The sequence below is a fragment of the Passer domesticus genome, chromosome Z, assembly GCF_036417665.1.
Source record: "Passer domesticus isolate bPasDom1 chromosome Z, bPasDom1.hap1, whole genome shotgun sequence".
NCBI classification, from domain to species: domain Eukaryota; kingdom Metazoa; phylum Chordata; class Aves; order Passeriformes; family Passeridae; genus Passer; species Passer domesticus.
Genome location: NC_087512.1, coordinates 23,538,992 through 23,553,103, shown reverse-complemented (window position 1 = coordinate 23,553,103; position 14,112 = coordinate 23,538,992). Strand labels below are relative to the sequence as shown.

The following is a 14,112-nucleotide window of genomic DNA, read 5'->3' as shown; positions in this document are numbered from 1 at the left end:
AAGGAACACTTAGTATTCACTGACTGATTTTAGGACAGGTTATTTGGGTACTTAACTGTTGACCTACATATACTGCATTTGGGTAGCTGCTTGGATGTTTTACACAACAGATTTCTTACATGCAACATCAGAAGTGTCTGAGGAAATACAGATACCTATTTTAATTTTTAGCTGTATATACAGCTTGTGCTGCTCTGCAGTACACACACTACAAACTACTCCAGATGAGCAACTGATTTCAGTGAAGAAAAGACCAAGGAAATGCATCAGCAAAATTCAACCATATCCTTCTATTGTGCTTTTCTTTCAAAAAAAAGTGTAAGTTAAGTGGAAGAACAGAACAGTCAGGGCTCATTCCCATTAGCAGTTGATGTTGGGATTTTTTTTTCCTTACTCTGTCATAAGCTCATTATTTAAAAGCAAGCAAAAATGTCATTGTCTGGTTTGCTAAACATATTGTATACACTTGACAAGCTTCTTCAAACATACAAAACAAAAAAACAGATTAAGTTATTACGTAAAAAAGTACATAAAAAATAGGCAGGGCACAAAGTGGCATGTGTATTTGGGAAAGGGAGAGTAGGAAAGGTCAGACTACCAATGGAGTGAATAATTAAATAGACAGACTCTCCTGATCTCCCTCTGCCACCAGTATACTGCAGACGTTTATGGATCAATCACAGGTAAGATCAGCCTAGCCAGTGTGGGTTTAACACTACGACTCACAGAAACCTACTGCTTGCACATAATCTTCCCCCTCCATGATTAACAAACTGCTTGGGAAACATGGCACGAGATTTTATTTTTCAAGGAAAAAAAAAAAGCAGTTGGGAGAATGACCCCCTCTCTATAAAAAAAAACAACCAAACCAACAACAAAACAAGCAACCAAAAGACAGTGTAAGTTTCTTGAAAGGAGGGGAGAAAACCCCACAAACATACAATACTCAAACCATCTGTAAATTTCAAATTCTGGGGCAGACTAGAGGTAATAGGAATTTGTGGTTACATCTAGTTTAGCAGAAGTCACAGAATACACCTTTGGAGTCAAAAGTCATGAACTAGCTTGGGGAAGAAAGCTTGTTATGCTGTATCTCCAGACTACATTAGACTGCTGTTGAGAATCAGCACAAAAAATTCTGTTTCTTCTTTTCTGCAACCACATCAGTTCCTGAAGACATTTCACCACGAAAAGGGTCACTTGCCAAGATGACAGGCAGTCTCACCTGCCCACGAGTACAAGGCATTGTACTGCTACATCTAATCCAAACAGAATGGGTCCTAAGGACAAACACATACAGCCATCCCACAACTTCATAGAGGACATGGAAGAGGGCCTCAACTGAGCCAGGACCAAACAAACAGCAAAAGCAAGAAGCTGAATTATATCTGTCAGTGGTTTATTTGTAGTGGTTTTTACTTTAGTTTCCCAGAGTACTGTGCTCATAGTCTGCCCACTCCACTCTCCGTCCCATGTTACCCCTCCCTCCTGCCCTTTTAAAAATCCTGGCTAGAGCAGATGAGTGTTGGGAACAAGGTAACCAAGCAAATCTTAGTGGAAGCAGGCAGCATGCACAACTGCTCCTTTGCTTTACCGACCCCATCCCACCCCCCACCACCTGTTCACACCCAACAGCTTAAGGGCTTACAAGTAGCTGTAAGATGTACTTACTGCAAATGTAAGAGAATAAACTCATCTTGGTATCACCAGGATTTATGCTTCTAGCCCACAAGACTTCTGCGCTAAACTCCCCTCCCAGCTGGCACTTCAGCATGCCTGTGCTATTGCCAGCATTCCTTCCAAAACTGGAAATGCTTCTGACATGGCATCCTCAGCAGAACACATGTACCAGGGCCCAAGAACTCTAATTTTACTTTATTGCATGCATGCCCCCAACCTGAAAATTAACATCCCAAATTATTTTGGAGCTCTGCAAGTTTCCAGCCAGCAAACACCAGTGCCCAGGAGGTTACTGTGCCTCCTGGAGCACTGGCACCCCTCCACTGTGCAGCCTGACTGCAGCACTACGCCAGAGCTACCTGCACAAGCCAAACTAATATGCAGCTCTGTAGTGTTCTTCAGTGAACAACTCCTTCTGCACCATTACAGTTCCATATTTCTTAAAGAACTGGCAAGAATTCTTAAAGAATTGCTGCAGTGGTACCATTACCTACCACTTTGCCCTGCTCTTGGTCAGAAAAAAACCAGGCACATTCACATGAAGACCATGTAGTCTGCACACACAGTGTTCCCCCCAAACACTATTTTTGCATCTGGCCTGTAAAGGCTTTACTTGAAGAAACAAGGCAATATTCGTGTTGATCAGACCTCTCGGATTTTTAACCACTCACAAGATAGTGGAGAATGAAGCAGCATAACAAAACAGGAGGACATACCATTGAGGAAAGTGTCCTGATCAGGAATGAAGAAAGCTCCTGAGCACATTGCTGCCAAAACTATAAGTTTAATAAGCCAGAATCTGTATGAGAGAAAAAAAAAATCTGGTTTTAGGAATAGGAATTAGAGACTTTCAACTTTAGTACCACAAGAAATCTTTATTTAAAGTGTAATGAGGAAAAAAACTATCCTTTGATGACTGATTACCACTTTCCTTAGTTTTCACTTGACCACATTATTTCTAACAGTAAGAGCAAAGTGAAGTTTTTTGAGCTTTGGGGTTTTTTTCTGTCTAGTACTACACCCAAGTAGGAAGTTTGTGGCACAAATTTGTAAAGATATGTTAAAATTAGACAATCAAATAAAAAACTCACCCATTATGAATGTATGCTCGGCAACTTTTGCTGTTGTTAATTTTGATGGTGAACAGGAAGAATAAAAAGAAGAAACAGGCCATTCCAAAACAGACTTTGTACACTGCAGAGTATCCCACCAACTTCTCACACATCTCACCCGCCTGAATACCCTGGCACATCTGCTTGTAGAATGGAATCTGAAAAGCAGAACACATTATATATAAACTGTTTAAAAGGACACAAAGCACACATAAGCACGTCTACATCTGTGCACTGCTGACATTACACTGGCTTCATTTAATACCTTTGACTTTTGACACCCCTTCAGCCTGGATTTCAGAGTTCAGGGGTTATAACAAAATCTAAAGCATAAGGGACTGAACTCTTCCAGAGCCTTCTCTCAATTCTTTACAGATCCCTTGGGGTACAAGTCCACTTTCCTTCATCTCCTGGTTCATGCCATTCCTACCCATTACTTCTTATTCCCTCACCCAGGGACCTTATCCCTTCTTCCCACGCTGCACAGCAAAAGACTCTGCTTCAGTAATTCAGCTTACAGGAAACACAGCAGCAGCTTGTGCTGCCCTGGCTGGAAAGGCAGACAGAAACACACCCAAGTGTCACAGAGGCAGCAACCACCCTCCACTCCATCACAGCTTCTGAAAGGGAGTTGTGCCAGTTGACCTGATTTTGTTTTAAATTAACAGAAAGATGGAATATTCCTGCCTCTCTTGACTCATTAAATATTTGCCTTTGAGGCCTTTCCCCATGAAGGGGAAAACAAACAGCTGCACATTCTGGCTTCAGTTTCACCACATGAATATGATGCTGGGTGCTCAAAAACCCAGGTCTGTGTGGCCAGGACCCGCTGCTGTGAGGCACCTCTGTGTAGACATCGGCTCCTCACAGCCAGAAAACCATTTAGCTGCACAGAAACACAGGAATTTAATTAGAAAACCACTATCCATTTCAAAGAAAAAAAGGCCTCTCTGTATGCTTACAGCCTTCAGCTGAGGTTGGTAAGACCAGTTGAACAACGTTATTAAATCCTCTGGAGCTGACTGCTGCTATGGAGCAGCCAACATGTAGCAGGAGGCAGCATGCACAAATCAACAGCTATGGCAAAGGGAACCCCTTTATTCAGCAAGCAGGTCAGTACACAAAGCCATAACAACGAAAGAGTACCATGGTCTGTGTGCTAGCCATCAGGCAGCATTCCCAGCCAGGTAGAAAGCCCTCTGAGAGGCAGTAAACAAGTGATAAACAAGTAAACTGCCAGCTTCCAGCCACCAGGCTCTGAAAGCCCTCCTCTCTCAGCAGGATATGCAACTCCAATCCATGTTCCAGGAATCCAAACCAGGCAGGGGCTCAACAACCCTCCCAGCAGTTTCTCAAGAAGAGGAGCTCACAGCAACACTTGAGTGGCTGAGCTAAGGGCAGCAAACCTAACTACAATTTGGAGCTGATCTTTGGTGGGCCAGAACCAGCCGAGGAGATGAAAACTGCTGTTTCACCACCACCAGCACAGCTGTGCGGTGTTACAAGAATGGGTTCAAGCTGGGCCACTCCAAGCTGCTCTTTCAGCAGTAACTCAGAGATTAGTAGACACTGCATAAAGAAGCTGGACATTAGTAGCTGTAGCTAACTTGCATCCAAGAGTTTTTGGAAAGCTCCTGAGGAATTGTCTGCAGCATCAGCAACACTTTTCCCAGGTCCTGGAAAGCAATGAAATGTCAGACTGGGCAAACACACCAGCATTCAAAATGAGCAAACGGATTGACTGGAATAATTATGAGAACTATCATCACTACAGTGATGCCAGGGCAAGCCAAGGGGCCGCAACAATGCCAGGGAAAGCAACTGGGCTATCAATTAATGCTTTCCTGTTCTTTGCTTATAACAACCATCAATCAGGAGATGTTAGAATATGGCATATTATTGAACTAAAAATATTTCTGAGAAAATTACTTATTTGTTTGACATCAATGATAGTACTCACCAAAGAGACAGATTTTTACAAATCAGTTTACTTACAAGACTTTCAGAATAAAACACAACAAAACAAAAATATCACAAAACTTGATCAACTGACTAGCTAATTAGAAACAGATCTTTGGGTAACCATAAATAGGCAACTTCTTTAATTGCATAGGTTTCTACAGAAATCTTGATGGGATTTTTGAACCTATACATTGTTTTCTTCTGTAAATATTTACTTCATTACAGGTCTGGCTGAGAGAAAATAGATGGATTCACAAGAACAATAGCTCCATTTGCCCTACATAAGCAACAAAGAGTTTAACCACTATGTAGTATTCACCACACTATGCAGTAAAAAGTGATGGCCACAGAAACAGTCCCATGAGACTGAATGCTCTTTTAGGAGACCCATGGTCCTGAAGGAACAAAACAAGAATAAAATCAAGCTCTTGGAGGCCCTAACAGATACAACACACAAGCACAATGCTGGGGACAATAGGACTGGTGTAATAAAAGGGGTATGTTTTTGTGAAAGGATGGTCTACTGCTGGAAACAATTTATCAAGGCTTATGTGACTTCACTGATAAACAAAAAAGACTAATGCTTCTTTTCAATCTCTATCTCTGAAACACATTCAGCTGTTGAGAAGGCTGCCCACCCTATGTGCTTTACCATGCTAACCATTTGCTGGATATTTTTGACAGCTGTTAAATCACATATTCATTTTTTGCCAAGATACAGTGAAATAGCTGCTTTTGTACCTTTAAAAGCAGCAGAAGCTAAATTCTTTGGCCTCCAAGCAGAGGACAAAGCATTCTTGTTGCAGACACTCAGTATCCGCTCCAATAACACAAACGCCTCAGCTGCTGTGCAAGCAATGATGTTATCACAGCAAAGCTGGCAATCTTCCAGCCCTCAGAGATGATCAACATTGGAGCAGCATCTACAGAAAGAGGGTGTCCTGAACTTGCTCTCCCCTCAGTGCAAACTGCAAGCCCACAGAACCATCCTGGTGCAAGAGCCAAGACTGGGCCTGGCCACCCCCGAGTGGGTCTTTGCTGAGCTCAGGAGCACAGCAAAGCGCATCCCAGGGGAACAGGAAGGAAGAAGTGTGCAGAAACAGCCCTGGAGGACCCTGCTTTCACCTCGGTGTCCTCATCCAAGGAGGGAGAATATGGTAGGCAAACTTCGTTAAGGATGCATGAATGAAAATCTAGGCAGGTGGGAAAGCAAGGGAAAAAACCGCACGCAAAATCACCTGTCCTGGGCAGCTGAGAAATTAAATAAAAAAACCAAGAAACAATCAGACCAGAACACATCATCACGAATCTAAGGCTAAATTTTTATCATAAATAGGCAACGGCCATCTGCACTCAGAGCTCTTATTTCTGGTAGCATATTTGGGGTTTAACATGCAATAATGCAGCTAAGGGCCAAGATATAAACTACCAGGGGAAATAAGCCTGAAAGTATGTTTTGCTGGAACATGTGACCACCTTGTACTGAAATGCTTTCAGACAACTGAACTGAATTTTACTGGTGTTTATTTTCCTGAAAATATCTTTCTTATTTTTCTTTTCCTTAATTAAGTAGGACATAGATATTTTCAGATTGAAGCCATTAGTTTTGAAAGAGCTTTAATATTAAAAACTTAAGTTTAAAAAAAATTTAAACATTGTTTTAAGAGACCAAAACCATTTTTTCCCTTTTCTTCTCTAAATTTTCCTTTCAAACCCTGTGAAATGCAATTTTTTGCTTCAACAGAACACATGCGAGTTAAGCTGTATCTGTTTTTTTTTAAAAAACAGCAAAACAGGGAAAAAGAAAAAATATATGGATCAAAGTATAGAAGCACAATATGGAGTGTAACTCCATACTGGTCTTTTCTGTATTTCTGTCCCTGTCAGCAGGGTCACATGTTTTGATTGAGGAATACCCAATCTTTTGCCTTGACATGCAACCTTGCTCCTGCAAAATCTATTTTATATTTTACTACCCAAAATTTTTCTGCAAACAACCATCAACTTCTTCCCTGTTCCTTCACTGATGATTGCTTCTTTCCCCAAAGATCTACTACTGTATAATTGGGAACTTACAGCAGAAAAACCAAAGAGAAAAAAACACCTCTCACTGAGAAAAGAGATTCCTTCCATGTAAGATCAGCATGAGTATTTGGTCTCTACACTGGTAAAGGAGATTCATGGTTCCTTGCCAAGATTACAGCTCTAAAAAGGACTGCGCTACAATTTGAAATTTGATATTCCTTACCTAAATACAAAATTTAAAAAAAAATCTGATTAAAATTAATCAAAATCTGTTTTCTCTCAAAAAGAAAAAGAGAGGATGAGATCCCAAAAAATATCATGCAAAGTATTTGCTTACAGTCTGGCTTCAGGAGCTGGGAGTGTTCCATGACCCGGCCAAAAGCAAAGGAATCAGTAAGTGCACAGCACTTTCAAAACACAGCTCATCACTGAGAAGCTGAGACTGGTTAGTCTGAATAAGTATTTTCAAGGTGCACTCTATTAAAACTGTGCTGAATTAGCTTCAGAGGTCTTTGAACTTTTAACAGCCCTGAACATAATTATTAAATTAGAAAGCAGATAAAGAAAGCCTACTTTCAGATGGTCCATTTCCCATTCAAAGACATCAAATGCTTTAAACTAAGACAGTGATTATCCTTCCACTTCAAACTAACAGCTACTCTTTGTGCCATTTCTTCCCACACTGAGCTTTCAAGACTATGAACTGGAAAAGAAATTTGGCAATACTGAAAAGCATGTTGTTGAAGGCTTCTTGAATCACTTCTCTGTTGGATAAAGAATATTTTTTGTTAGGGATACAAGCTGCATTAAAACCACACTACTGATGGAAAAGAACTTTATGAAATTTGGATATGAGCACATAATTTGTCTCCCACACACTTAAGTTCCTTGGGTTATTCACTTTATTGCCAAGCTAAGCATCTAGTAAGTCAAAGCAATTCCTGGCAAGCAATCTCAGCACGCACATGTTGAACAGTTTTTAAGTCACAGCTTACAGGCAAGCATCATGTCTGTACTGGCTGCTCCTACAGGGTGGTCATCAGCTTCTGGTGGCCTGGGGTAAAATGTGGCACTAGGATAACTCATGCAAAGTGCTATTAAATGAAAGAAAATTAGGATAGAACATACAAAGAAGGTACAATCCCAAGAAAGCAAGGTCATAGGCAGCAGAACACAGAAGTCCCCAAATTAGCCTTCTGTAAACCCACTGGTATCACCTCTGTTGCAGGAAGGGGGTGCTGCCACCAGCTTCTTCATCTGGGATGCTCTGGAGGGAAGTGTTTAATAGACAACCAAAAGTCAAGTGCAGAATGCAAGCAGGGCATCAGCTTGCTCAGCAACTGGTTCAACGAGGAAAGAGGCCTCACTGTGCAACCACTCTCTCTTGGGAGAGCAGCACAAAACAACAAGATGCTCACACTGATGGAAGTCTTCTGAGCCTCCAGGACAAGCACATACACAACCCCTGAAGGAGGCCCAATGATGCATTTGATGCATCTTCATTTTTAAGACTTAAGCAATGCAGCCCTTGTTCCCTCTAGTTAAAAGCAGAGTTTTATTATTGTAATTCATAGTGGGTGAGAGAGAGGATTTGTGCTACTTGGGTGGCTTATGAAGCCAAACCAAATATGTGGTACAACAGGACCAGTGTGTGAGCACAAGCAAGCTGGTGAGCATTTAGCTTAGAAAGTTATATTGAAACTCTGAAAGAAGCTTGAGTTTTAAAGTCCAGCTTCAGCCACAGCTCCTTTCATGCTTTTGAAGCTCTCTAATTAAAAAGACAATTAGAGATGAACAATATTTGCTGTGGTTAAGAGACCATGTGAACACAGTGACTCAACACACACTGGAGAAAACCCCTTGTAGAGGCTCTGCAGCATTGTGCTTTGCAGTAGACTGGCAGAATTAAAACTGCAACACTTGAAAAGATATTTCGAATTTGCTGCTTCTGCTGCTAAACAAACGGCCAGAGACAAAATTCGAAGTTAGACTGAACTGATTTGTTTTACTAAAACAAGTTCCTCAATACTTCTCCCTCCTGTGACACTGCCCGCACAGCAAATCTGGGAAGGGTGGGTTCACTGCACCAGATTTCTGCACCAGAGAGGAAGGATGCCAGGCCTTGGCACTTCCTGTTGAGAAACATGCCCAGTGGGTGACAGGAAGATGCTGAGCATGGAAAAATCAAGAGACTGAGCATGGAAAATCATCCCATCTGGGTTTAGAAGTGGATGGGGGGAGGAAATTGACCGCCTCTTCTGAGGGAACACCCCTGTACACCAAGAGCCGTGGAAGGAGCCCCATTTTCTTCCAGGGGCAGCAATGTTCACATCCCTGTTACTTACGTGAGTTTTCATTTCATTAGCTACTGTTGTGGACATCATGACACAGCAGATGATGGTCACCAGGATGAAGTAAAGCGCGTACATGAAGCGGGTGCTGGTTGACTGTTTTATCTTGGGGCAGCATTTGCAGCACAAGGAACAAGCAGCAGTACCACAGCAGCAGGCCAACTGAAAAGACAAAAAAACCACAAGTCAGAAACCTACCAAAACCATCCATCTTAAGGTTTCTGTTGCAAAAGTTAGACAGGGAAGCTGGGAGACTTCCTGAAAAACTCCAGAATTTCTCAAATCCTCTCCTCCCAGCTGAGCAGCATTTAAGTGGAAGCAGACTGTCTTGTTTATCAAAACTCACTAGTTTTAAGCACATCAGTGTCTAGCTTTCCCAGATTTGTTAAGGATGAGAGACAGATTTCTCTGTGTATTTTAGTTTTCTACCAGCAACTGAAGGTCCACCAAGATAAAACCCACGAAACACAGCAAAACCCATGTAATTATTTTATTCAACAAGGAAAAAGGTACTGAATAAATCCTGAAGGGATCTAGATTGAGGTTCATTATTTTCTTGCTGTCAACAGTATCACTGACTTTCAAAGAACCTGGATTCACTTTCCCTGCCTTCTACTTTTAGAAAAGTCGTGTATAAAGTACAAAGGTAAGTCTTACTTGCATACATAAGGCAGCACTGTCCATGGCTAGGCCCTTACTTGCAATAGGCAGCAGCTCCACATGGTTCCTGTCTGTGCTTAACCCACCAACCATGACCACAGGAGGGATTTTTGGACATCAGCAGGCAGCCAGGAGCAGGGAGCCGCCCTCCCAGGTCTCACTGCTGCCAACCCAGAGTAACCTCACCCCGCTACACTCCCATTTTCCAGGCACTCCCTGAGGCTAGGTATGGTCTGCTGCCAGAGCATGGCACTCCAGCACACCAAGGCTGCTTCTTGCTGGTGTTTCCTCAGCTTTTGGAGGGGCCACAGGAACACTCACAGGACCTTCTGCTTTCAGCAAGCAGTTGTACAAGGTGGATGCTTGCCAAAAGACTGAAAATCACAAGTGCCACATTTGAGTAGTCCAGGCAAACTTCATTGGTTGTATGTGTCGTCAGGAACCCAAGCATCATGCACTGTTTTCCTCCCAGGACACTTCCTCTTCCAGCATCAAGGACTTGTCTGGTAAAGGGTTTCATGTGTGTCTGCAGACACCTATATCTAATTCCAGAATATCACAACCAGACTGGTTGTTCAAAGAGCCTCAAATCATTCTGAAGAGTCCTCCTGAAAAGACTCCCAGCTTATCACTTCCTTGCTATGACTGTCCCTGCAACACTCCAGGTCACACTTCCTGCCTTCAGCCCCCAGGAGGGGGTGGCAGACAGGCCCTTCCCTTTCTCCACAGCAGCTCTTCAGCTGCAGAAGACATAACACAGGGACAGTCCAACCCAGCCCCCAAGCTGCTCTTCTCTCACTTCACCACTGGCTCTCATGCCAGAGGAGACGGGGCCTCAAAGCATGCAGCTGCTAAAACTGCTGCTACTGCAGAACAGAAATCCTGCCCAAAACACAGAGCTCCAGATATGGGGAATAAACAGAATGGGCTCGTGTTGGCACCTAAGCTGGAAATTAAAAATACTATGTGCAAAGGCACATCAGGCAAGTATACTTTCAAAATAGAAGGCTCTAGTGGCTGGATAGCAATTCTGTTTTTTATAGGTAGTGAAATTACATTATCTTTTAGAGCATCAACACAGGTCCAGGATATAAGGAAACTACAGCAAGTTACTGACTCAGCAAACATATGCGGTAACATTTAAAAATAAATGCATACCAGAAATGTGTAATTTACCCACTTCAGAATTTTAACAAGAACAAAAAAGTAGACTGAAGGTCCTTTTAACATGAAAGGATTTGGTTATCAGCCCAATCCAAAGTATCCACAATGAACTTGAACTGCTTGCCTTAGCATAACAACTACAGTAAGGAAGTAAAAAGGTATGCAGCTTTGGCATTTGTAAGGAGAAAAACATTTTCCTACACCAGGTGCTAGAGAGCTCTGCCAGTAAAATCTCCCCTACATCCACCAACGTCTGCTATTCTACTCCTGGGTCATTAGAGCTGCTACTTAAAGCAACAAATGCTTAAACAGAATATGCAAGTCATTTAAGTACTTTTCCACATTACTTAGACCTTAATGATAGTTTCTAATACTGAGCACGTACCCTAAAAATAGGAAATATTTGTGAAAAATACCACTATTTCCATCTTTTTCCAGATGCACCTCTTCAAGCACTCTGAAAAGCCATGGAAACCATAGAAAGTTAGTTAGACTATTCAGCCACAGCCTCAAATTTGGTGGTTTGGGATTTTTTTGTGAGGGTTTATATTTTTTTTTCTTTTTTAAACTGTACCTCTAACATTCCAGAGTAGGCCACAATGAAATAGGTGTTATCCAAAAATAAATGAGAACAGTCTCTGTCTCAAAGACTAAGATGCTGGCCACAACCTTCTGACCCAAGAGGTTTCAAGGATATTATCTTTGGGTGACAAGACGTCAAAGCCCACACATACAAAGAGTTCTTTCTCTCTTAAGTTTTGGTCAATGTGCAGCTAAGATACTCTGATGCCATATCCTTTACTGCAGGCATGGCCCATCTCACTTCTCCTTTGCCTTTCGACTGCAGCAATGTTCTGCACAGGGTCTCCCAACTCACTGCAAGCCAGCAACAAACTTTTGTCATGTTATAAAAAAGAGACTGAGAAAAAAAGAAAGTAATGTCAAAAATCTTTTACAGATTAAGCTTATCATTAAAATCTCCTCCAAAGGATGGGGTTCTGCAGGAGGAAGATGCTGTGCAGTTTTTAGGACAGACACAACCCAACAAACAACGAAGGTCTGTGAACACTACCAGCAGGCAGGTCTGTATGTACAGAGCTCCTTCAGAGTCTCATGAGCACCCCAAGCCCAGGCTCTCCAAGAGCCCAGCACAGCAGCACCTGAAAGCCAGGCTGCTCTACCAGGATTTCATCATCCTGCAGCAGGTTCTGGTTTCAAGTCCCTCTCAACCCAGAGGCTCCCACAAGCCAGGCAGCAAGCACAGCCAGCCCAGCTCTCTCTGTCTAGATTTACATCTCCTCACCAGGGTGAACACCACTGTCTGACAACAATTACAAACAGTGGGCAAATATTTATGCTTTCCACAAACACTTACCATCAGCCAGCTCCCTCACACTAACCCACCAGGACGCCACAGCGTAGACCAGCTGCCTGCTTTGCTCAGAGCTACTCTTTCAGAGCTCACAGAGTACAGTGCCAACTTGCCTGAGACCCCAGAATCTGAAAGCCTAACATACTTGAAAACAGATTTGAACTGCCTGCATGATGGCTGACTTGACTGGTTTCACAACAGCAGCTGTGGAAAGCTGTGTGGGAAATATTTCTGCCAAAATATATTAAAAATGCAGTTTCACAGACGTTTCTTCCGGCAGCCAGGCTGGCTTTAACAACCCCAGGCTCTACCCAGCCTTTCTCCCAATGACACCACAGTTGTGGGTATAATCCCCATATAGGCCATTCACGTAAGAGCTGGACTCAATGATCCTTTGGGTCCCTTCCAACTGAGACTAACCTGTGACTCCTCTGCCAACCACTCCTCTTGCCCATTCTTACCCCTGCTCTAGCACTCATGAGCCCTGACAGTTCTTTCTTCTGCTGCGGGTGACCGAATAAAGCAACCTAGTGGCAAGGTATGAAAATCACATATGACCCCTTCTCAGCTGCTGATTTATTATTACACAACAGCAGCAACAGTTCTACTCCTTCACACGAGGGCACAGTGCACGGGCAGGAGGGGAAAGCAGAGGAGAATGTTTTGCAGCTGTCCTACACACATCCTCCCTTCTCCGAACAGATGTTTCCAGTGGCACTTTCCTACCACCTCATTCAATCTGAGTGCTGCAGGTGCCTGCCAATGCAAGAACAGTAATTTTGACATTCACCCAGGAAAGAGCAGAAGTAAGCAGACACGTAACAGCCCTAGTTCAAGCAAACCACTTTTCCAAGTACCGGCAAGCACGGACATATTGAAGAGTCCCATCTTACAACAGCCTGGGGAGCACCTATGGTTACAAGAGTTAGACAGGTTAACAAAACAGGGCAAAAGCAGGTTTATCAATTTGCAAGCAAACTATTGGTTCCCTACAATAACTACTCTGCCAACACACCCTTAACATCTGCCACACACTCAAGTCTTGATTTTTGCAAGCTGTGATGAGATCTGATAAATCAGTGGAATGGGGTACGAGAGTAATGTTAAGCACATGTAACTGTTTACATACACGACTGGAAGTAAGAACCCATCTTGCCTGCTGCTTTTACAGAGACAGTGAGATTTTAAGAACGTATTTTCCACATACATTTCCAAAAATATTTCGAAGGATTTAGGAAATACTTTGTGTAGTCATTAAAGAGAAGTGTCTCAGGATCACAGCCCAAAATAGCCTATGGTATTTTTAAATTATACAAACCATGGGCAAGTATCAAGCTTATCACAACAAAGAATTTCCTTTTGGGAGACTTCAGCAGAAATGGTAAAAATCAAAGGGGATAAGAGCACAACGGAGGAAAAAAACTGCATTCTTTAGTGAAATGAAGACTTAGCAGCTTTTCATCTCTTCCTTCCTAGCTGACAGCCTGGTGAGAGCGTCGGGGGAGAATGCGTGCCTTCCAGCCTGTCCATGGAGCACAGGAATGTGCCTTGCTGAAGCTTCTTTTCATGGGGGACTACAGCAGCTTAGTTTTTCATGCACTGCTTGATCACTTGACCACCAGCATTATCTGGGCCATAAGATTTGCAGATAATGCAGTCACCGAGCTGTTAACAGCAGCGTCTACCAAAAACATCCAAACATCTACTCTCACAGCTACAGGCAGCACCCAAGCAGGCGGGACAGGCACAGCAGCTAGCCCTGCATGAAAAACATGCTGAAGTGGCC

General features: G+C 42.8%; 1 protein-coding gene across 4 annotated transcripts in view; it reads right to left on the bottom strand.

Moving 5' to 3' along the window:
• The window catches only part of SERINC5 (serine incorporator 5), a 50,350-nt gene that overhangs the window by 17,802 nt on the left and 18,436 nt on the right, over positions 1 to 14,112 (bottom strand). For 3 of the 4 annotated variants that reach the window (XM_064405448.1, XM_064405447.1, XM_064405449.1), the window contains exons 2-4: positions 9,125 to 9,292; positions 2,772 to 2,950; positions 2,397 to 2,479 (exon numbers count right to left, since the gene is read on the bottom strand). In XM_064405448.1, coding sequence (XP_064261518.1) covers positions 2,397 to 2,479; positions 2,772 to 2,950; positions 9,125 to 9,292 — 430 coding nt within the window. Of the gene's footprint in view, positions 1 to 2,396; positions 2,480 to 2,771; positions 2,951 to 9,124; positions 9,293 to 12,746; positions 12,822 to 14,112 lie in introns of those variants that run through there. The other variant, XM_064405450.1, reaches the window with a different exon arrangement.